General features: G+C 46.0%; 1 protein-coding gene and 1 pseudogene across 2 annotated transcripts in view; both read right to left on the bottom strand.

The window, feature by feature from the left end:
* Positions 1 to 25,847, bottom strand: part of PSD3 (pleckstrin and Sec7 domain containing 3) — a 1,004,314-nt gene that overhangs the window by 813,113 nt on the left and 165,354 nt on the right. Inside the window, exon 1 of one of the 2 annotated variants that reach the window (XM_063919993.1) lies at positions 12,903 to 13,169. The exons of the other annotated variant lie outside the window; for it this stretch is intronic. Within the exon in view, the coding sequence (XP_063776063.1) occupies positions 12,903 to 12,923 (21 nt within the window). The 5' untranslated portion in view covers positions 12,924 to 13,169. Of the gene's footprint in view, positions 1 to 12,902; positions 13,170 to 25,847 lie in introns of those variants that run through there. 2 annotated transcript variants of the gene reach the window in all.
* On the bottom strand, positions 23,472 to 23,589 carry LOC134951231 (5S ribosomal RNA; annotated as a pseudogene).

The following is a 25,847-nucleotide window of genomic DNA, read 5'->3' as shown; positions in this document are numbered from 1 at the left end:
TTTAGATTTTTTTTTAAATAAATTGTCAAGCGCTCCCTTGGTATTCTTATTACCTTAATCAGCAATTAAAATGAGAAAAGACTGTAGCGATGCAGATTGTTAGTAACCGCAGCACTGCCGTCATTATTAATATATAGGCCCCTTTGCTGTGACACAATCGCTGCGTCCTTTGAATCTGGGTAAAGAATCCATTTTCAGAAACAGGTGATCTTTACTCACACAGTGGGAAAGGTAGACACATGGATCCTGTCTACAGCTGTTAAAATAAGAATTTACTTACCGATAATTCTATTTCTCGTAGTCCGTAGTGGATGCTGGGGACTCCGTCAGGACCATGGGGAATAGCGGCTCCGCAGGAGACAGGGCACAAAAATAAAGCTTTAGGATTAGGTGGTGTGTACTGGCTCCTCCCCCTATGACCCTCCTCCAAGCCTCAGTTAGGATACTGTGCCCGGACGAGCGTACACAATAAGGAAGGATATTGAATCCCGGGTAAGACTCATACCAGCCACACCAATCACACCGTATAACTTGTGATCTGAACCCAGTTAACAGTATGACAAACGTAGGAGCCTCTGAACAGACGGCTCACAACAAAAACAACCCGAATTTGTTTTTAACAATAACTATGTACAAGTATTGCAGACAATCCGCACTTGGGATGGGCGCCCAGCATCCACTACGGACTACGAGAAATAGAATTATCGGTAAGTAAATTCTTATTTTCTCTAACGTCCTAAGTGGATGCTGGGGACTCCGTCAGGACCATGGGGATTATACCAAAGCTCCCAAACGGGCGGGAGAGTGCGGATGACTCTGCAGCACCGAATGAGAGAACTCAAGGTCCTCCTCAGCCAGGGTATCAAATTTGTAGAATTTTGCAAACGTGTTTGCCCCTGACCAAGTAGCAGCTCGGCAGAGTTGTAATGCCGAGACCCCCCGGGCAGCCGCCCAGGATGAGCCCACTTTTCTTGTGGAATGGGCCTTGACAGATTTAGGTTGTGGCAAGCCTGCCACAGAATGTGCAAGTTGAATTGTGCTACAAATCCAACGAGCAATCGTCTGCTTAGAAGCAGGAGCACCCATCTTGTTGGGTGCATACAATATAAACAGTGAGTCAGACTTTCTGACTCCCGCCGTTCTTGAAATATATATTTTCAATGCCCGGACCACGTCCAACAACTTGGAATCCTCCAAATCGTTAGTAGCCGCAGGCACCACAATAGGCTGGTTCAGGTGAAACGCTGACACCACCTTAGGCAGAAAATGAGGACGCGTCCGCAGTTCTGCCCTGTCCGTATGGAAAATCAGATATGGGCTCTTATATGATAAAGCCGCCAATTCTGATACTCTCCTGGCTGAAGCCAGGGCCAGTAGCATGGTTACTTTCCATGTAAGATACTTCAATTCCACCGATTTGAGCGGCTCAAACCAATGGGATTTGAGAAAATCCAAGACTACATTAAGATCCCACGGTGCCACTGGGGCCACAACCGGGGGCTGTATATGTAGTACTCCTTTTACAAAAGTCTGGACTTCAGGAACTGAAGCCAATTCTTTCTGGAAGAAAATCGACAGGGCCGAAATTTGAACCTTAATGGACCCCAATTTGAGGCCCATAGACAATCCTGTTTGCAGGAAATGTAGGAATCGACCCAGTTGAAATTCCTCCGTGGGGGCCTTCCTGGCCTCACACCACGCAACATATTTTCTCCAAATGCGGTGATAATGTTGTGCAGTCACCTCCTTCCTGGCTTTTACCAGTGTAGGAATGACCTCTTCCGGAATGCCTTTTTCCCTTAGAATTCGGCGTTCAACCGCCATGCCGTCAAACGCAGCCGCGGTAAGTCTTGGAATAGACACGGTCCCTGCTGAAGCAGGTCCCGTCTTAGAGGTAGAGGCCACGGATCCTCCGTGAGCATCTCTTGAAGTTCCGGGTACCAAGTTCTTCTTGGCCAATCCGGAGCCACTAGTATCGTTCTTACTCCCTTTTGCCGTATAATTCTCAGTACTTTTGGTATGAGAGGCAGAGGAGGGAACACATACACTGACTGGAACACCCACGGTGTTACCAGAGCGTCCACAGCTATTGCCTGAGGGTCTCTTGACCTGGCGCAATACCTGTCCAGTTTTTTGTTGAGGCGGGACGCCATCATATCCACCATTGGTTTTTCCCAACGGTTCACAATCATATGGAAGACTTCTGGATGAAGTCCCCACTCTCCCGGGTGTAGATCGTGTCTGCTGAGGAAGTCTGCTTCCCAGTTGTCCACTCCCGGAATGAATACTGCTGACAGTGCTATCACATGATCTTCCGCCCTGCGAAGAATCCTTGCAGCTTCTGCCATTGCTGTCCTGCTTCTTGTGCCGCCCTGTCTGTTTACGTGGGCGACTGCCGTGATGTTGTCCGACTGGATCAACACCGGCTGACCCTGAAGCAGGGGTTTTGCCAGACTTAGAGCATTGTAAATCGCTCTTAGCTCCAGTATATTTATGTGAAGAGACATCTCCAGGCTTGACCATACTCCCTGGAAGTTTCTTCCCTGTGTGACCGCTCCCCAGCCTCTCAGACTGGCATCCGTGGTCACCAGGACCCAGTCCTGTATGCCGAATCTGCGGCCCTCTAACAGATGAGCACTCTGCAACCACCACAGAAGAGACACCCTTGTCCGTGGCGATAAGGTTATCCGCTGATGCATCTGCAGATGCGATCCGGACCATTTGTCCAGCAGATCCCACTGAAAAGTTCGTGCGTGGAATCTGCCGAATGGAATCGCTTCGTAAGAAGCCACCATCTTTCCCAGGACTCTTGTGCATTGATGCACAGACACTGTCCCTGGTTTTAGGAGGTTCCTGACAAGTTCGGATAACTCCCTGGCTTTCTCCTCCGGAAGAAACACCTTTTTCTGAACCGTGTCCAGAATCATTCCCAGGAACAGCAGACGTGTCGTCGGGGTCAACTGAGATTTTGGAAAATTCAGAATCCACCCGTGTTGTTGCAGCACTAGTTGGGTTAGTGCTACTCCGTCTTCCAGCTGTTCTCTGGACCTTGCCCTTATCAGGAGATCGTCCAAGTAAGGGATAATTAATACGCCTCTTCTTCGCAGAAGAATCATCATTTCGGCCATTACCTTGGTAAAGACCCGAGGTGCCGTGGACAATCCAAACGGCAGCGTCTGAAACTGATAATGACAGTTTTGCACCACGAACCTGAGGTACCCTAGATGTGAAGGGCAAATTGGGACATGCAGGTAAGCATCCTTTATGTCCAGGGACACCATAAAGTCCCCTTCTTCCAGATTCGCTATCACTGCTCTGAGTGACTCCATCTTGAACTTGAATTTTTGTATGTACAGGTTCAAAGATTTCAGATTTAGAATAGGTCTTACCGAGCCGTCCGGCTTCGGTACCACAAATAGCGTGGAGTAATACCCCTTTCCCTGTTGTAGGAGGGGTACCTTGACTATCACCTGCTGAGAAAACAGCTTGTGAATGGCTTCCAATACCGTCGCCCTGTCTGAGGGAGACGTTGGCAAAGCAGACTTTAGGAACCGGCGAGGGGGAGACTTCTCGAATTCCAACCTGTAACCCTGAGATACTACCTGCAGAATCCAGGGGTCCACCTGTGAGCAAGCCCACTGTGCGCTGAAATTCTTGAGTCGACCCCCCACCACTCCTGAGTCCGCTTGTAAGGCCCCAGCGTCATGCTGAGGGCTTTGCAGAACCCTGGGAGGGCTTCTGTTCCTGGGCAGGGGCTGCTTGCTGCCCTCTCTTACCCCTTCCTCTGCCCCGAGGCAGATATGACTGTCCTTTTGTCCGCTTGTTCTTATAGGACCGAAAGGACTGCGGCTTAAAAGACGGTGTCTTTTTCTGTTGGGAGGGGGTCTGAGGTAAAAAGGTGGATTTTCCGGCAGTTGCCGTGGCCACCAGATCCGATAGACCGACGCCAAATAATTCCTCCCCTTTATACGGCAATACTTCCATATGTCGTTTGGAATCCGCATCACCTGACCACTGTCGCGTCCATAAACTCCTTCTGGCAGATATGGACATCGCATTTACTCTCGATGCCAGAGTGCAAATATCTCTCTGCGCATCTCGCATATAAAGGAAAGCATCCTTTAATTGCTCTATAGTCAATAAAATACTGTCCCTATCCAGGGTATCAATATTTTCAGTCAGGGAATCCAACCAGACGACCCCAGCACTGCACATCCAGGCTGAGGCGATGGCTGGTCGCAGTATAACACCAGTATGTGTGTATATACTTTTTAGGGTAGTTTCCAGTCTCCTATCCGCTGGATCCCTGAGGGCGGCCGTATCAGGAGACGGTAACGCCACTTGTTTTGATAAGCGTGTGAGCGCCTTATCCACCCTAGGGGGTGTTTCCCAGCGCGCCCTAACCTCTGGCGGGAAAGGGTATAATGCTAATAACTTTTTTGAAATTAGCATTTTTCTATCTGGGTTAACCCACGCTTCATCACATACATCATTTAATTCCTCTGATTCAGGAAAAACTACAGGTAGTTTTTTCACCCCCCACATAATACCCCTTTTTGTGGTACTTGCAGTATCAGTGATATGCAAAGCCTCCTTCATTGCCGTGATCATATAACGTGTGGCCCTACTTGAAAATACGTTTGTTTCATCACCGTCGACACTAGATTCAGTGTCTGTGTCTGGGTCTGTGTCGACCGACTGAGGTAAAGGGCGCTTTACAGCCCCTGACGGTGTCTGAGACGCCTGGGCAGGTACTAACTGGTTTGCCGGCCGTCTCATGTCGTCAACTGATTTTTGTAATGTGCTGACATTATCACGTAATTCCATAAACAAAGCCATCCATTCCGGTGTCGACTCCCTGGGGGGTGACATCACCATTATCGGCAATTGCTCTGCCTCCACACCAACATCGTCCTCATACATGCCGACACACACGTACCGACACACAGCAGACACACAGGGAATGCTCTTATCGAAGACAGGACCCCACTAGCCCTTTGGGGAGACAGAGGGAGAGTTTGCCAGCACACACCCAAGCGCTATAATATATATGGGAACAACCTTATATAAGTGTTGTTCCTTATAGCAGCTTAAATATATCCAATATATCGCCAAAAAATGCCCCCCCTCTCTGTTTTACCCTGTTTCTGTAGTGCAGTGCAGGGGAGAGTCCTGGGAGCCTTCCTCACAGCGGAGCTGAGCAGGAAAATGGCGCTGTGTGCTGAGGAGAATAAGCCCCGCCCCCTATTTCGGCGGGCTTTCCTCCCGTAGTTTCAGATAACTGGCATGGGTTAAATACATACATATAGCCTCAATGGCTATATGTGATGTATTCTTTTGCCATAAGGTATTAAAATATTGCTGCCCAGGGCGCCCCCAGCAGCGCCCTGCACCCTCCGTGACCGCTTGGTGTGAAGTGTGTGACAACAATGGCGCACAGCTGCAGTGCTGTGCGCTACCTTCATGAAGACTGAAGAGCCTTCTGCCGCCTGTTTCCGGACCTTCAATCTTCAGCATCTGTAAGGGGGGTCGGCGGCGCGGCTCCGGGACGAACCCCAGGGTGAGACCTGTGTTCCGACTCCCTCTGGAGCTAATGGTGTCCAGTAGCCTAAGAATCCAATCCATCCTGCACGCAGGTGAGTTGAAATTCTCTCCCCTAAGTCCCTCGATGCAGTGAGCCTGTTGCCAGCAGGACTCACTGAAAATAAAAAACCTAAAAAACTTTTTCTAAGCAGCTCTTTAGGAGAGCCACCTAGATTGCACCCTGCTCGGACGGGCACAAAAACCTAACTGAGGCTTGGAGGAGGGTCATAGGGGGAGGAGCCAGTACACACCACCTAATCCTAAAGCTTTATTTTTGTGCCCTGTCTCCTGCGGAGCCGCTATTCCCCATGGTCCTGACGGAGTCCCCAGCATCCACTTAGGACGTTAGAGAAATCTCAGTAACGGAGGGAGCAGCGCTGTATGGTGTCTCCTCCAAATCTCTGGTTGGGATCCGATCACAACTCCTTCAATAAAGCCACTGATGAAAACAGTCCAGGGGTAGCTACACACTGACATATTCCATTCCAACATAGGAGGATTTCTATAGTGCTGCAATTATACAGCCACGTCCATTGACTGGACTTCACCATATATACAGGTTGCCATTTTCTTTTTTTATTCACTTTATTACCTGTTTCCCAAGACTGTGGAGGAGATGTATGAAGTTGTGCTATGGGGATTAGTGGTACCACTGCATGTTATGTACTGCTGATACCAACTCTCCCCCATGTATTAATGAGGAGATGCGTCGGTAATGGTGGTGTCTTTATCAGCACTGCTATTTACAAGATAGTGCTCTCATGTGCCAGCAGAGGGATCACCGGTCAGTAGTACTGACCGTTATGACAGCTGCCACTATCAGTTTTGACGGCTGAAGCTGCTGTTGCAGCACCACAGCACTGACAGACCTGCCCCTAGCTGCGGCAGCTACCAGGGCTGTGCATGGGTGATCTTGCGATGCTCGTGAGCTCTTGCACATGCCCAGTGGAGCCGGTCGGGATGTAGGCACAGCGCATCAGTTCTAGGCTAATACGCTGTGGGGTCTGGCAGGGATCGCCGGAAGAGGGAGTATTGCCTTCCCCACTCCGGCAAATGAGATATTAATACTGTACATCTCGTCAGAGCTGTTTCCTGCTTTGCCTCGGTAAATAGGCCAAACAGGAAGAGCTATAGTGGCACAATCCATGCCGCTATAAAACATCTCTCCCTCAGTTGACCATTTTATCTAATTGGGGATTGTTTTTTGCCCCTATTGGCACACCAGGTTGCGTGATAATCTTCTAGTGTCGGGCGTCTTTTTTTGCCAGAAGATAAGTCTTAGATGCATGAGGAGACTGTGCTTATTAATTTGATATATACAGTATCTGTGTGCGACTGAGTCTCTGAATCTGTATACGAAGTGCTACAATGCAGCTGTCACAGCATTTTTTCAATACAAGCTCTGTTCTGCTCATTATAGAGACTCAGGGCGGGATTTACTTAGGGGAAAAAGCACAAATTGAGAAAATATGTCGACCATATGTGTGTGTCGACCATTGTCAGATCGACCTTTTTTACCTAATGACTGTCAACCTTGTTACTGTTCACCTTTATATTGGGACCCGTCACACACAATATACAAGTGTCATACCTGTATATAAAATTAATCAGTGCAGTTTCCTTGTGCCTCCTAGTCACAAAGCATTGAAACCAAGTCAGATTTTCAGCAAAAAAGATGCCTGATGTTACCTGAGTTGTACAGGACCTGGTGGCTCACACATCTCACACCACGTGGCATATTGAGGCTAGGTGTATGAGGGCATATCTGCATAATCAGCAACAGAACCTGTGCAAATGACATATATTTATAAATATATATATATATATATATATATATATATATATACATACATACAGGTTGAGTCTCCCTTATCCAAAATGCTTGGGACCAGAGGTATTTTGGATATGGGATTTTTCCGTATTTTGGAATAATTGCATACCATAATGAGATATCATGGTGATGGGACCTAAATCTAAGCACAGAATGCATTTATGTTACATATACACCTTATACACACAGCCTGAAGGTAATTTTAGCCAATATTTTTTATAACTTTGTGCATTAAACAAAGTGTGTCTACATTCACACAATTCATTTATGTTTCATATACACCTTATACACACAGCCTGAAGGTCATTTAATACAATATTTTTAACAACTTTGTGTATTAAACAAAGTTTGTGTACATTGAGCCATCAGAAAACAAAGGTTTCACTAACTCACTCTCCCTCAGAAAAGTCCGTATTTCGGAATATTCCGTATTTCGGAATATTTGGATATGGGATACTCAACCTGTATATATATATACACTGCTCAAAAAAATAAAGGGAACACTTAAACAACACAATGTAATTCCAAGTCAATCACACTTCTGGGAAATCAAACTGTCCACTTAGGAAGCAACACTGATTGTCAATCAATTTCACATGCTGTTGTGCAAATGGAATAGACAACAGGTGGAAATTATAGGCAATTAGCAAGACACCCCCAATAAAGGAGTTGTTCTGCAGGTGGTGACCACAGACCACTTCTCAGCTCCTATGCATTCTGGCTGATGTTTTGGTCACTTTTGAAAGCTGGCGGTGCTTTCACTCTAGTGGTAGCATGAGACGGAGTCTACAACCTACACAAGTGGCTCAGGTAGTGCAGCTCATCTAGGATGACACATCAATGCGAGCTGTGGCAAGAAGGTTTGCTGTGTCTGTCAGCGTAGTGTCCAGAGCATGGAGGCGCTACCAGGAGACAGGCCAGTACATCAGGAGACATGGAGGAGGCCGTAGGAGGGCAACAACCCAGCAGCAGGACCACTACCTCCGCCTTTGTGCAAGGAGGAACAGGAGGAGCACTGCCAGAGCCCTGCAAAATGACCTCCAGCAAGCCACAAATGTGCATGTGTCTACTCAAACGATCAGAAACAGACTCCATGAGGGTGGTATGAGGGCCCGACGTCCACAGGTGGGGGTTGTGCTTACAGCCCAACACCGTGCAGGACATTTGGCATTTGCCAGAGAACACCAGGATTGGCAAATTCGCCACTGGCGCCCTGTGCTCTTCACAGATGAAAGCAGGTTCTCACTGAGCACATGTGACAGACGTGACAGAGTCTGGAGACGCCAAGGAGAATGTTCTGCTGCCTGCAACATCCTCCAGCATGACCGGTTTGGCAGTGGGTCAGTAATGGTGTGGGGTGGCATTTCTTTGGGGGGCCGCACAGCCCTCCATGTGCTCGCCAGAGGTAGCCTGACTGCCATTAGGTACCGAAATGAGATCCTCAGACCCCTTGTGAGACCATATGCTGGTGCGGTTGGCCCTGGGTTCCTCCTAATGCAAGACAATGCTAGACCTCATGTGGCAGGAGTGTGTCAGCAGTTCCTGCAAGACGAAGGCATTGATGCTATGGACTGGCCCGCCCGTTCCCCAGACCTGAATCCAATTGAGCACATCTGGGACATCATATCTCGCTCCATCCACCAATGCCACGTTGCACCACAGACTGTCCAGGAGTTGGCGGATGCTTTAGTCCAGGTCTGGGAGGAGATCCCTCAGGAGACCATCCGCAACCTCATCAGGAGCATGCCCAGGCATTGTAGGGAGGTCATACAGGCACGTGGGGGCCACACACACTACTGAGCCTCATTTTGACTTGTTTTAAGGACATTACATCAAAGTTGGATCAGCCTGTAGTGTGTTTTTCCACTTGATAATTTTTGTGTGATTTTGTTGTCAGCACATTCAACTATGTAAAGAACAAAGTATTTAATAAGAATATTTATATATATATATATATATATATATATATATATATATGGCTGCTGTCTGTGATTTCTACCGTGTTGCACCCCAAATCTAGGAATGGCGAGTACCATAGATTACTGTTTTTTTGGCGTATACACCAAAAAAACAGTAATCCATGGTACTCGCCATCCCTAGATTTGGGGTGCAACACGGTAGAAATCACAGACTGCTCTGCAGTCACTATATTAACCAACAACAATAAATAGTGGAGTTTTAGTTCATGTATTGATCAATGCATTTAAGTACATATATATATATATATATATATATATATATATCTATATCAGCACGACTGTGTGAGAGAAACCTATTCACTTTGGCGTTTTTCTCCATTTAACTCAGATGTAGTTAACCTACAAGTCACAGCATTCCCAGCTAGCCAACATGCTGGCGTTTATAGTTCCACAGCAGCCAGAGATCCACGTGTTGTCTTATCCTGCATTAAACGGAATACAACCAAGTTAACAAATTTGCTTCATTGCTTATTGGCCACAAACATCTATGATGAATTGTGGCAATTCCCCGTGACACCGGGGTCGAGGAATCGGAAATACCCAATATGTTAGATTTCCCCAATGTGCCGATCCCGACCAAAATCTGTGATTTTTTTTGCATGCGGAAATTCCCCGATTCCTCAATGGATTGCAGATCATCGATGGCCATCGATCTGTGCTTTTTCGGTGGATTGCGGAATGGACTGGGGAATCAGCACCCTAATGTATGACCTTTACTTTCAGCTAAATCTGAGCAATTTACACCTTGAGGTCCTATTATTCTCTAATCTAATAACCATAATAAATAAATAGATAACAAGAAATAATAACACTCTGTGAAGATATATATATTTAGGAAGAGATGGCAGACATGAGAATGAGTGCCGATGTCATGACCTAATAGAACAGCTGTATATTGCAGTCATATTACCATTGACTAGCAACGGGATATGCAGATTGAGTGGAGGTCATACCTGTATATACAAATCCGCCTTATCCCAGACTTTGCACATGTGCATTTCCCAAAACTGATGTGATGCCTTCTGCAAGCCTATGTGAACCTTCACCGGGACAGCAAAATATTGAAGGTAAATTGCATTTAAATAAAGGAGCCCGCATAACCCCCCCCCCCCCCCACACACACACTGTAGATATCCGGTAAATATTAATTGATAAATAGGCCCCATAATTACATAGAAATTACTTCTTAAGTGATTTAAGTCCCATATCATTACTTACAGATAATGAATTAATATAAGGTGTATGCCAACACGTAGCTATCAAGAACAAGAACAGTATATTGGGCAATGCACAAATGTCCCACCAAAAAAACTTTAGCATAATATAGTAAACTACACCTGTATAGACATTAAAATACTCTATATGTAGCATCTACATTTAATACTTGACATTTATTAAAATGTCTACTACAAATATGATACAAGATAGTATTCAGTCATAGATCAACTATAATACAGGCCACATTCAGGAGCATTATGGTGGCGCTATTAATTTTATATTTAGTGCAGTTCTACCATTATCGCTATTCACTTTCCTGTCAGGAACATCTAATGATTAGGACACAGATTTTACACAATATTATAGCATGTAACGTATAGAGCAGCGGTGGCCAACCACATGTGGCTCCTTCTTTCTTCAAATGTGGCTCCTAAAACACAAAGTCACATGACCACAACAGATCGGTAACCACTGCACTCCACAAAGACTCGCATCAGCACTACGGGGACTTAGAACTGAAGGAGCCAGATACTAGAGATGAGACTCCCACCAGCAAACAGAGGACACATGAGGGGCTGCTGCAATGGCATGAGTTGGGGGAAGCTGAAGTGACACGAGGGTGCTGGCAGGAATGATATATGGGAAAACTGGCTGGAGTGACACAGGAGGGTGCTAGCAGGAGTGGCACATGGGGGAGCTGGCTGGACTGACACAGCAGGATGCTGGCTGAAGTGATAGGAGGGTGCTGGCTGGAGTGACAAGAGGGTGCTGGCTGGAGTGACACATGGTGTAGCTGAAGTGTATTATGTGAATCTGGCTTTTCCAATATATTTTATGTGGATCTGGCTTTTACAATAATTTTATGTGGAAGTGGCTTTTTTTAATGTATTTTATGTTGGATCTGGCTTTTTCAATGTATTTTATATGAGGGGCGTGGCCTAGCAGGCACAAGGCCACACCCCATTTTTGCATGTGCGCCTTCGACTCGATGTCGGCTCTTTGATGTACCTAACACATTTTTTTGGCTCTTTGTCTCTAACTGGTTCGCCACCCCTGGTATAGAGTTTACAGTATATACCCAGAAGCTGAAGATGATTCATCAGGCTTCACAAATATGGCTTCTGCAGATCAACTAATGATTTGAGACTGCACTGAATGAAGAAAGTAAACTGAATAAAAAGTTGTGCAGGTGCTGATAAGACTCGCTGAGCATAATGCAGTTTAGTGCACACATATCTGTCTGTAACAAACACTGTAACTCTGTCACCCAGTCATGTATGCATTATATAGTCATAGAAATCTGCTTTACAAGATATTCTAAGCCTGAACCATCTTCTTCAGGACACAGAGCTGCATCTGACTAACCAAACAGCAGATATTTTGCCCAGCAGGCATCTTTATGGGCTTTAGCATTACACACAAGGGAGGCGGGACAAATGTTACTGTATTAGCAGCATGGGAATTCTGTGCTAGAAGAACTGCAGTTGTGACATGTGTCAGATCTCAATCACCCCCCATAATGTCACTCTGTCACTGAAAGTAAAAGCAGAATGTAATAAATCAGACTAGAAAACAACAATCTGGCAACAAAATATACCGCATCAAAGCAAACTGCAAGAACAAGTTATTAATATTTCACAAGACATGAGTAATCAGTCACAGCCACAAGACATTATATCTACTTTACAGCACTTAGCAGCCCAGTTCCAATAAGCTACAATTACATCAGTACGTGAGACATTCCCCACTACACTGCCATACAATAAAGGTGATATCATATCTTAGCGATGAGCTGTAAATAAAGGGGTTGGGAATACACTATGTAAGTCCTTGGCATCATATGCACCCATTATGTGACTTTAGCAGGAAGAGAGTAACCGCAACAACACACTTTCTATGGGGTCTGCTTTTACTTTATACTCATGTTTGTCAATATTGTTCCCTATGTCTCTGTAAAATACATAAATCCCAATGGCTGGCGGCTTCATGTCATGTGTATAAACTTTTGCAACTGACCTACAAGATGCGACATACAGTAGGAATGAATGAACAATACAGCTGGCAGTATAACAGGTACAGTACAGCATTATGTGCAATAGGGCACTGCATAAATCACATCTGCACAATGCAAGGCAGGCTGCAGCCATACAGCCACGGGGCTAGTCACAGTGCGGGAGTACTGACCACATACACAGTACTGATGAGACAGCTTGGAACTTGGACAGCAGATCACACCTAATACACAGAAGGAGGTATAATGAATGCAAACCTATATCTAACAACATTCTTACCCCAGCATCTCCTTCTTCCATTTTCCATGTCTGACTGAGATGTCGCGTTAGCTGCTTGGAGAATTTACTCTGCTTTCCTTTTGTGTTTTCCTTTCTATTGCTCTCACTCCTCCCCCTGTCTCTTGCTCCTCTCACCCAGTCACTCTCTCGGTCTCTCCTTCTCTGGCTGCTGTCTTTGCTTGCACAGGTCTGTCACTGCTCTGACTGGTCTTTGTTGTGAGACTCTGCCTCTCCCCCTCCTCCCCCAAGAAGGCACACGGTGACTGACGGCTTCCTGACCAGGGTACACTCTGATCAAGCTCGGGCTGTGTATGTAGCACCTCCTACTGTACTCACTGACTGCACATGATCTCTCTTACTGCCTTCATTCCTACTGTACTCGCTGCACAGGATTTCTCTAAGTACAGGATAATTCCTACTCTACTCACTGCACATGATCTCTCTTACTGTATGCTATCTGTACATGATCATTCCTACTCCACTCACTGCACAGGATCTCTCTTACTGCATGCTATGTACAGGATCATTCCTACTCTACTCACTGCACAGGATCTCTCTTACTGTATGCTATGTACATGATCATTCCTACTCCACTCACTGCACAGGATCTCTCTTACTGTATGCTATGTACAGGATCATTCCTAATCTACTCACTGCACAGGATCTCTCTTACTGTATGCTATGTACAGGGTCATTCCTACTCTACTCACTGCACAGGATCTCTCTTACTGTATGCTATGTACATGATCATTCCTACTCCACTCACTGCACAGGATCTCTCTTACTGCATGCTATGTACAGGATAATTCTTACTCTACTCACTGTACAGGATCTCTCTTACTGTATGCTATGTACAGGATCATTCCTACTCTACTCACTGCACAGGATCTCTCTTACTGTATGCTATGTACAGGATCATTCCTACTCTACTCACTGCACAGGATCTCTCTTACTGTATGCTATGTACAGGATCATTCCTACTCCACTCACTGCACAGGATCTCTCTTACTGCATGCTATGTACAGGATAATTCTTACTCTACTCACTGTACAGGATCTCTCTTACTGTATGCTATGTACAGGATCATTCCTACTCCACTCACTGCACAGGATCTCTCTTACTGTATGCTATGTACAGGATCATTCCTACTCCACTCACTGCACAGGATCTCTCTTACTGTATGCTATGTACAGGGTCATTCCTACTCTACTCACTGCACAGGATCTCTCTTACTGTATGCTATGTACAGGATCATTCCTAATCTACTCACTGCACAGGATCTCTCTTACTGTATGCTATGTACAGGATCATTCCTACTCTACTCACTGCACAGGATCTCTCTTACTGTATGCTATGTACAGGATCATTCCTAATCTACTCACTGCACAGGATCTCTCTTACTGTATGCTATGTACAGGGTCATTCCTACTCTACTCACTGCACAGGATCTCTCTTACTGTATGCTATGTACAGGATCATTCCTAATCTACTCACTGCACAGGATCTCTCTTACTGTATGCTATGTACAGGATCATTCCTACTCTACTCACTGCACAGGATCTCTCTTACTGTATGCTATGTACAGGATCATTCCTACTCTACTCACTGCACAGGATCTCTCTTACTGTATGCTATGTACAGGGTCATTCCTACTCTACTCACTGCACAGGATCTCTCTTACTGTATGCTATGTACAGGATCATTCCTACTCTACTCACTGTACAGGATCTCTCTATTGCACAGGTTCTCAAACTCGGTCCTCAGGACCCCACACAGTGCATGTTTTGCAGGTAACCCAGCAGGTGGTGCACAGGTGTATTAATTATTCACTGACACTTTTAAAAAGGTCCACAGGTAGAGCTAATTATTTAACTTGTGATTCTGTGAGACCAGCAAAATATGCACTGTGTGGGGTCCTGAGGACCGAGTTTAAGAACCTATGCTCTATTGCCTTCATTCCTACTGTACTCACTGCACAGGATCTCTCTGTTGCCGTCATTCCTACTGTACTCACTGCACAGGCTCTCTCTTGTACTCACTGCACAGGGTATCTGTCAGTGCATGCTACTGCTTGTACAGGATAATTCCTACTGTACTCAATTCATGGGATCTCTCTTAGGGTGTGTACACATGGTGAGATATTTTCTTTCGATTTTGACTATATAGTCAAAATCGCAAGAAAAGTTAGTGCAGATCGCAAGGTGAAAGTCACCTTGCGATCCCGATTCGATCCCGATGAGCGGTCCCGCCAGGTCGGCATCGCCAGAAAAGATAGACTGTGCAGGCAAGTCAATCCTTGCTAGATCAGTGTACTATCGAGTTCATCTCACATGTCAATTAAATCTCACATAAGCCAAAATCTCACATAAGCCAAAATCGTAATCACACATAGTCCATATCTCAAGAAAAGTTAGTCAAAATCGGTGGTGCTGGGCTTCGGGGAGTTCAGGGGAAATCGCAAAGTGAAAATCGGGCATAGCAAGGATCTCACCGTGTGTACAATCCTTTACAGTCACTGCATGCTGTGTATAGGATAATTCCTACTGTACTCACTGCACAGGATCTCTCTTACTGCCTTCATTCCTACTGTACTCACTACACATGATCTCCCTAACTGCATACTATGTACAGGATAATTCCTCCTGTATGGTATCTCTCTTACTGCATGTTAAGTATAGGATAATTCCTCCTGTACTCACTGTACGGTACAGTATCTCTCTTACTGCATGCTAAGTACAGGATAATTCCTACTGTACTCACTGTACGGTATCTCTCTTACTCCATGCTAAGTACAGGATAATTCCTAGTGTACTCACTGTACGGTATCTCTCTTAAAGCATGCTAAGTACAGGATAATTCCTACTGTACTCACTGTACGGTATCTCTCTTACTCCATGCTAAGTACAGGATAATTCCTAGTGTACTCACTGTACGGTATCTCTCTTAAAGCATGCTAAGTACAGGATAATTTCTACTGTACTCACTGTACGGTATCTTCCTTACTGCATGCGAAGTACAGGATAATTCCTACTGTACTCACTGTACGGTATCTTCCTTACTGCATGCGAAGTACAGGATAATTTCTACTGTACTCACTGTACGGTATCTCTCTTACTGCATGCTAAGTACAGGATAATTCCTAGTGTACTCACTGTACGGTATCTCTCTTTAGGTGCATACACACTGGGCTTTTTTGCCCAGTGTGTATGCTGAGAGATGATGTGAAAATCGCTGGCCGGTAAGTTGCTCAGTGCATACACAATTTTTTTTCACACGGCCCATCAATTGTCCCGGGGGTGAACCACTTTCCACAGTAGGAGACTGTGGAAAGTGGTTTACTCGGCTGGTAAAATAGACCGACGACCAGTGGCGGCCGGCGATGATGCGGGAGCGCGCATCAGCGCTCACCGCCCGGCCATACACACTAGGCAATTTTGAGTTCAAAGTAGCTCAAAACGCTAAAAGTTAGCTACTTTGAGCTGAAAAGTGTGTACGGACCTTTACTGCATGCTAGTACAAGATAATTCCTCCGGTACTCACTGTATGGTATCTCTCTTACTGCATGCTAACTGCAGGACAATTCTTACTGTACTCACTGCATGGGCTCTCACTTTCTGTCACTGCATGCTATGTACAGGATAATACCTTCTGTATTCACTGCATGGGATCTCTTTTACTGTTTGCAATGTATAGGATAATTTCCACAGTTCTCGATGCACAGGATCGCTCTTATTGCATGCTAAGTGCAGAATAATTCCTACTGTACTCAATGTATGGGATCTCACTTTCTGTCACTGCATGCTATGTGCAGGATAATTTCCACAGTACTCGATGCACAGGATCGCTCTTACTGCAAGCTAAGTGCAGGATAATTCCTACTGTACTCAATGTATGGGATCTCACTTTCTGTCACTGCATGCTATGTGCAGGATAATTTCCACAGTACTCGATGCACAGGATCGCTCTTACTGCATGCTAAGTGCAGGATAATTCCTACTGTACTCAATGTATGGGATCTCACTTTCTGTCACTGCATGCTATGTGCAGGATAATTTCCACAGTACTCGATGCACAGGATCGCTCTTACTGCATGCTAAGTGCAGGATAATTCCTACTGTACTCAATGTATGGGATCTCACTTTCTGTCACTGCATGCTATGTGCAGGATAATTCCCACAGTACTCGCTTCACAGGATTTCTCTTAGGGTAGGGCCCGCTTGGCCAGAAGGAGACTGCACATGGGTTGTGACTGTACATGCATATGCAGGCGCCCACACATATGCGGCAGTCCCGCCGCCACCGGATCCAACCGCAGGCGGATCCTGTTCTGCGGCATCCCGTTGAACACGATCCGTGTGCACACAAAAAAACCTCCCGGGCCAAGTGGGACCCGTTCACTGTGACCTGCTTGGCCGCTATGTGTGGCACTAGCCTCACTGCATGCTACATACAAAATAATTCCTTCTGTACTTAGAACAGGTGAGCTTCTCTCCTGCATACAGTGCATGAATCACTACCTACTGCACTAACTGTAGAGTACTTCTAACTATTTATTCTACAGTAGATACACATGGAGAAATTTATCATATCATAGAGACCCGACATGAGTCTTTTGTGCAAGTATGGCGGTACGGGGCGGTACTGTGTACCGGTAAGAAATTGCCAGCCGGTACGCAGTACCGCCTGGCCGACTGCCATGCTTGCACCCGCTGCTTTGTGAGGGGAGGAGAGCGCAGCGAGGGCCTCTCCTGCCCCTCAGTGCTCAGTCCGGTCTCCGTAGTCCAGCGGCGGGTATCTCAACTGAGGCGCCGGTCTGTTAGCCAATCAGAGCTCACGGACCGGCAGCCGCAGCTCCAGCGCCTCAGTTGAGATACCCGCCGCCGCCGGACTAAGGAGACCAGACTGAGCACTGAGGGGCAGGAGAGGCGCTCACTGCGCTCTCCTCCCCTCACAAAGCAACATCAACAACAATGGTGAGCGGGGGGAGCAGGGGAGATGCACTGTATGGGCATGTATGACACAGTGTGGGTATTTGCTTATCTGGCACTGTGGGTGGGGGCATATCTGGCACTGTAGGTGGGGGCATTTGTGTATCTGGCACTGTGGGTGGGGGCATTTGTGTATCTAGCACTGTGGGTGGGGGCATTTGTGTATCTGGCACTGTAGGAGCGTATCTGGTACTGTGGGGGTATATCTGGCACTGTGGGGGCATTTGCGTATCTGGCACTGTGGGTTGGGGGCATATCTGGCACTGTGGGTGGGGGGCATATCATTTGTGTATCTGGCACTCTGGGAGCATATATGGCACTGTGGGGGTATGTGTGTATCTGGCACTGTGAGGTACAGTAGTATCTGGCACTGTGGGGGCATATGTGTATCTGGCACTGTGGGAGCATATCTGGCACTGTGGGAACATGTGTATCTGGACCTCTTATGTGTATCACGTCGCCTTTTTATTGACCACGCCCCATGTGGCCACACCCACTTTTTAGCACATCTACGATCAGTTTCTCAGATATGCGGGAGGGACGTCCGGCACAGGGCTAGTCCGTCCCGCAAGTATGGCTCTGCCCCCCTCGCAAGGGTGCAAAAGTATTGCACGCCGGCGATGCTTTTGCAGCCGGTGAGTAACTCCCTGCCTACGTAGCTCCTGCGCGCTGGCAGGAGGCTACCTGCCGCGTCCCAGGTCGCAGCGGCTGCGTGTGACGTCACGCAGCCGTCGCGGTCCGCCCCCGCAACGGTCCGGACACACCTCCGTTGTCCGGACCGTGCCCGCTAATGGCGTTCTAACTCCGTTGGCAAGCCCCTCCCGCCCCGCGACAGCCTCCGCCTGTCAATCAGGCAAAGGTGATCGCAGCCCAGAGATGCTGTTAGCATCTCACTAGTCTCCCGGGGTGCGCGTGCGTACTCCACAAAGGAATTCAGTCTGCGATTGCTGGCGCTGCTGCGATCTAGTCTGAATTACCCCCCTAGTCTTGCATGCCTTTATTTTGTGTCCCATACCTCTCATATAATGCATTACTCCCCTATCTGACATATCGTCACTCCCCCCACTCTGTGTTGTTATCTCTTCTCTCCACCTTGCATAATAGATGTGCACCCGTGTAACTCCCCAAGTGGGAGCACCTTAGTGACCAGGCCAGCAGTAACATTACATCAGCAGCAAAATATTTCCACTAATTTAATCTATGTGATCAGTGGTTCTCAAGCTGTGTGCTGTGGCACCCTGGGGTGCCTCATGGCACTGGCAGGCTGCCTTGGATTGGTGGACCAGGACCAATTCATATTATTTATGGTTAATGTAATAGGCAAAACCAGTGCTGGTGGCTACCAAACATTAACTATGTGGACAAACAAAAGAGAATCCTGTCACTCACCACATAACTGAACCCAAGTATGACATATAAACACAATTTACTAAATGTAATCTTTCTTTATAAAGTGATAGGCAAAACCAGTGCTAGTGGCTGCCAATCCTTAACACATGTGGACAATCAGAAGCGCAACTGTATACCCAGAGCCGGCCCTAACCAATATGATGCCCTAGGCAAGATTTTGGCTGGTGACCCCTAGCACCACCGCTAGTTCCGCCTCTGACTCTGCACCCTTTACCCAGCACTATCACCCCCCACCCATAGCAGTCCTTTTTTATTTTCCTACCCCCTGTAATTTAAATAAGAACAGTGTGCACATTCGGCGCACAGCCCAAAAAGGTATGTGTTTTTGCTGGCAAGGGGCATGGCCACACAAAAGTACCCCCAATTCAAATTATGCCACATAGTAGGGCAACGTTATTCACAATTTATAATGCGATAATGTCCCTTATTCAAATTACATCACACAGTAGTACCACTTTACCTTATATACGTTACTCCTCACAGTAGTGCCCCTCATTCACATAACATCATACTGAATTGCTCCTTATTCACATTACACCACACCATATTGCTCTTTATTCACATTAGACCACACAGTAGTGCCCTTTCTATACATTACACCACACAGTAGAGCACCTTATACACATAATGCCACACATTGGTAATGCATTTATACACATAATACCACACAGTAATGCCCCTTACACATATGACACACATTATTAATGTCCTTATAAACATAATGCACTTTACACATTATGCCAACCCTTATTAATGCCCTTATACACATAAATTCCCTTACACATATGCCACACATTATTAGTGCCCTTATACACATAATCACACACATAGTGCCCCTTACACATATGTTACACATTATTAATGCCCTTATACATATAATGACACATATAGTTCCTGGCGTGAGTCATCTGGCAGCTCTGCTAACGTTGGGTGCCTATTTTTTATGAAAATGCATCTTGTTTGCATTGCTATGTGGCTAGGATGCACAAGCAGCTTCTGCTGATTAAAATGTTATGCGGCATGCCTATATACTGTGTGTGACTGTGGCTGTATCTGCATACAAAATGCTACACACTGAATATAGGCATGCCGCATATCATTTTAATCAGCAGAAGCTGCTTGTGCCCCTAGTCATATCAGATGCCCTAGGCAATTGCCTAGTTTGCCTATGCCTAGGGCCGGCTCTGTGTATACCACCACATAACTGACCCTAAGGATGACATATACATTAAACACAATTTACTTAAAATGTTATCCAAATTTCTCATACATCCTAGAGGATGCTGGGGACCACATCAAGACCATGGGGTATAGACGGGATCCGCAGGAGACATGGGCACTCTTAAGACTTTTCATTGGGTGCGAACTGGCTCCTCCCTCTATGCCCCTCCTCCAGACCTCAGTTTTAGAAATGTGCCCAGGCAGACTGGATACATTCTGAGGAGCTCTACTGAGTTTCTCTGAAAAGACTTAAGTTAGGTTTTTTATTTTCAGGGAGAACTGCTGGCAACAGACTCCCTGCTTCGTGGGACTGAGGGGGCAGAAGCAGTACCAACTTCCTAAAGAGTTTCATGGCTCTGCTTCTGGCTGACAGGACACCATTAGCTCCTGAAGGGTACTGAACACGAGCCGTGTCTAGATGCTCACTCCCACAGCACACCGTCACCCCCCTCGCAGAGCCAGAAGTCAGAAGACAGGTGAGTATGAAAAGATTGAACTTCTATCAAGTAAGTGACGGCTGAGGTATGGCGCGGCTGGCGGGAGCGCAGCGCGCCATTGCTGCCCACACACAGGCACTGCAAGGTGCAGGGCGCGGGGGGGGGGGGGGGGGGGGCGCCCTGGGCAGCAAGAAATATACCTCAAACTGGCTAAAAGGGGGCATAAGATGCCGCTGGCACAGCCCTACCCCCGCCAGTATAAATATCATAATATGTACTGAGTGTAAGGACGCGCCATTGCGGGGGCGGAGCTTCTTCCTCAGGCAGCCAGCACACTGCTCAGCGCCATTCTCTCTCTCTCTCCTCAGGCTGCAGGGAACACGCTGGTCCTCTCCTCCACTTCTGACAAGTACAGGGTGCTATTAAGGGGGTGCACAAAGCGATTGTGGTGCATTTAATAGTGTGAATTACTGTTTAAAAGCGCTATTTGGCTGTGGGCATTCTGTGTTCACAGGCATAGCATACTGGCGCTGGGATTGTGAACTGGCTGCTCCTATACTGTGTTCCTCTGACAGATTTTACTGTAGGTCTGTCCCCAAATAAGTCCCAGTGTGTCTGTGAGTGTGCTGTACACGTGTGAGGCATGTCTGAGGCAGGGAGTTCCTACCCGGAGGAAGCCATTTTAGGGACACAGAGTTGTAATGTGGTGGCGCTACCGGCACACCAAGAGCCTGCATGGGTGAAAGAGATACGTGACAGTATGCATCTGATTAACCGAAGATTAGATAAGTCTGAATCTAAGGCTGCATGCTGGAGAAAATCTGTGGAAGATGTGATTTTTCAGGATGCTGTTATTCCTTATGCAGGCGGCCCCTGCATAAGAGACCATTTGCGAATGTTGTAAACACTGATACCGACACGGACTCTGATTCTTGTGTTGACGATAGTGACTCCAGAGAGATAGATCATAAATTGACAAAAAGTATACAATATATGATTGTGGCTATAACGGACGTGTTGGAGGTTACAGAAACCACTCCTGTACCTCTGGAAAAGGCTTATTTATGTAAGGAAAAGAAATCCAAAGTCACGTTCCCTCCTTCACATGAACTAAATGCTCTTTTTGAAGGGATGTGGGTGAATCCTGATAAGAAATTTCGTATTCCCAAAAGGATTCAGATAGCTTACCTTTTCCCGGCTGAGGACAGGAAAAAATGGGAGTCACTCCCTGTGTTAGTGCGCTTTCCAGGTTGACAAAGAAGGTGATTCTCCCTGCACCTGGCACGGCTTCACTTAAGGAGCCGGCAGACCACAAAATGGAAACAACATTGAAATCCATTTATGTTACCAATGGTACACTGCTCAGGCCCACTATTGCCTGCGCGTGGGTGAGTCGCGCTATTGAAAAATGGTCAGAATGTGTGTCATCAGAAATTGACACGATTGATAAAGATGAGATACTCCTTAAGTTAGGGAATATCAAGGACGCTTCCGCCTACATGCTGGAAGCAATGAAGGATATTGGACTCTTGAGTTCACAAGCCGCTACCATGGCAGTATCGGCTAGGCGGGCGCTGTGGATTCGCCAGTGGAACGCGGATGCAGATTCCAAAAGAAACATGGAGGCGCTCCCATATAAAGGTGAGGCCTGTTTTGGCGATGGCCTGGATGCGTTAGTCTCGGCGGCTACCGCAGGTAAGTCGACATTTTTGCCCTCTGCGCCTGCATCGGCAAAAAAGACCTATCACCCGCAAATGCAGTCCTTTCGGCCCAATAAATACAAAAAGACGAGAGGTTCCCCCTTCTTTGCAGGTAGGGGAAGAGGAAGGGGAAAGAAGCCCACAGCGGCTCCAGGTTCCCAAGAGCAGAAGTCTACCCCTACTTCTGCCAAATCCTCAGCATGACGCTGGAGCTCCCTTGTGGGAGGCCGCTTGGGTGGGGGCACGTCTCAAACTCTTTAGCCAAGGTTGGATTCTGTCTGGCCTGGATCCCTGGGTGTTGCAGATAGTATAGTAAACTATTTGTAAAAAATGGTTCCCGTATAGTACCGGAGCCAAAAAGAAAAAAGAAAGACTATGCGTCTCTTCTGGGGCACACTTTTATTGAAAATTATGTAATGTGTTATGTTTAAAATTTAACTTTTATTAGTAGCCCTCTTAAAATAATGGCTATGAGGCAAAAAAAGAGAAAGAAATAGCAAAAAGAAGAAATAACAACAATTAAAGTAAATTTATCTATCCAAGTAAACATCAAATGATGTGATACAAATTTAGCATGATGGCTCTGTGAACGAAAATATGTATGTGTCTCCAATGTTGAGAAAATTATGTCTTCTTCCAAATTAGTAACAAAATAAACTATGATAGAGATATACCAGGAAGAAAGAGGAAATAAACAATATAATGTATACCGGGCTTCACCCTGATTGCTAAGTGGATATGGATTTCAGAAAGATAAGATAAATGGGGAATAATACTTGGTTCTAGGTCCTGTGTCCTTGGTTTGGATATAAATACCTGCAGTACCCGGTATTCTCTGGTGGTCTCCCACCCAGGTACTGACCTGGCCCACAGTGCTTGGCTTCCAAGATCAGACGAGGTTGGGCATACTCCGTGTGGTTTAACCGCAGGTAGATATATCACACCTGATGACACCAGGAACCATGTATTGTAGGCTCTGAGAGAAATCCCAAAGTTTCCTGTAGGATTACTGGGTACTTCTGAATCGAAATTCCAGTGGTACCTGGTATTCGCTGATGGTCTCCCAACCAGATGCTGAACCGGCCCACTAGGCTTAACTTCAAAGAGATCAGATGAAGTTGGGCCTCTTCCGTGTTAATAACCTTGGGTGGATAAATCGCACCTAATGGCTACTGGAAATCATATGGAAACCAAAATCGCTAGGGGCTAAATGGGTCTGATCTTAGGTGTCTGTGGGAACTCCCCAGGTTTTAAGAGGAGTACTAAATGGATGATGGTGTGACACTGCTGTAAAAGGAGTTGAGTATTGGAGAATCAGGTCTGAGTTAAACACCACTTCTGCTTTTTGATCATCTGCCTGGGCATCGAATGAAAAAAATGAGAGGGTGGTGAGAAACGACACTGAGACAGAAGAAAGGTAGAGGAACACTTCTACTGTCCTGTTTTGTAACAAAATGGTGCTCTGTTTACATATTGCATTGCTGAGCCACCAAGATTGTTTAAACAGAATGAGAGGGAGTTCCAGAAATCTCATATGAGTGGGAATGTTTCTTAGAGATTAACTGTGTCTATATGGAAGAATACTCAGGTGATAATCTGTGATAAATTACGTGTTTGATCCAAATACTTTGATGATAATCTGTGATAATTCACGTGTTCGATCCACAACTGCTCAATACAGTCAGCAACACTCTAAACCAATTTCTGATATGCAGTGTATCAAAAAGTCATTATCAAAAAAGGATATAAACACTGGTCTTATGCATATATGAAAAAAAAACAAAAATAAGGACTGAACCTATTAGGAACCATGAATTGGTAGTTAGTAGGTATTAATCAATTAAAGATGAGTCCCGGACATTGGTGCGGCTTGTTGGTGAATATGGCATAATCCCATTGTTACCGTATATCCCTGGTTAATGATGGAGAAATGTATATCTCTCATTTGCTTGTTCACTTGTCAAAAAAATGTATAGTCACTCAATTGATTAATAGAAAAGTGAATAAATGGAGCAAAAACAGATTACCAGGGAAAACGGGTCTGATGAAAAGTCAGGGATGCCCTGTGACCTACTAATAGGTGGAGGGGTGGAATACCCCCCTAGGTCGCTGGACGCCGCTCCTGAGTGTCCGTGGTGAGGGGTGAGACCAGCAGTGAGACGCCGGTGTCCGTGGTCCGCCTGGTTGCAACCAGTGAACAAGCTCTCCCGAGCGAAACGTACGTCACTTCCGATTCCAGTGTTCCGAACTTCTGGTCGGCGGACCGCGGACACCGGCGTCTCATTGCTGGACTCACCCCTCACCACGGACACTTAGGAGCGGCGTCCAGCGACCTAGGGGGGTATTCCACCCCTCCACCTATTAGTAGGTCACAGGGCATCCCTGACTTTTCATCGGACCCGTTTTCCCTGGTAATCTGTTTTTGCTCCATTTATTCACTTTTCTATTAATCAATTGAGTGACTATACATTTTTTTTGACAAGTGAACAAGCAAATGAGAGATATACATTTCTCCATCATTAACCAGGGATATACGGTAACAATGGGATTATGCCATATTCACCAACAAGCCGCACCAATGTCCGGGACTCATCTTTAATTGATTAATACCTACTAACTACCAATTCATGGTTCCTAATAGGTTCAGTCCTTATTTTTGTTTTTTTTTCATATATGCATAAGACCAGTGTTTATATCCTTTTTTGATAATGACTTTTTGATACACTGCATATCAGAAATTGGTTTAGTGTGTTGCTGACTGTATTGAGCAGTTGTGGATCGAACACGTGAATTATCACAGATTATCATCAAAGTATTTGGATCAAACACGTAATTTATCACAGATTATCACCTGAGTATTCTTCCATATAGACACAGTTAATCTCTAAGAAACATTCCCACTCATATGAGATTTCTGGAACTCCCTCTCATTCTGTTTAAACAATCTTGGTGGCTCTGCAATGCAATATGTAAACAGAGCACCATTTTGTTACAAAACAGGACAGTAGAAGTGTTCCTCTACCTTTCTTCTGTCTCAGTGTCGTTTCTCACCACCCTCTCATTTTTTCATTCGATGCCCAGGCAGATGATCAAAAAGCAGAAGTGGTGTTTAACTCAGACCTGATTCTCTGATTCTTCAATACTCCTTTTACAGCAGTATCACACCATCATCCATTTAGTACTCCTCTT

Source organism: Pseudophryne corroboree, chromosome 1 (genome assembly GCF_028390025.1).
Source record: "Pseudophryne corroboree isolate aPseCor3 chromosome 1, aPseCor3.hap2, whole genome shotgun sequence".
NCBI classification, from domain to species: Eukaryota; Metazoa; Chordata; class Amphibia; order Anura; family Myobatrachidae; genus Pseudophryne; species Pseudophryne corroboree.
Note: the sequence above shows the minus strand (reverse complement) of the source record. Positions and strands in the feature narration are given on the sequence as shown.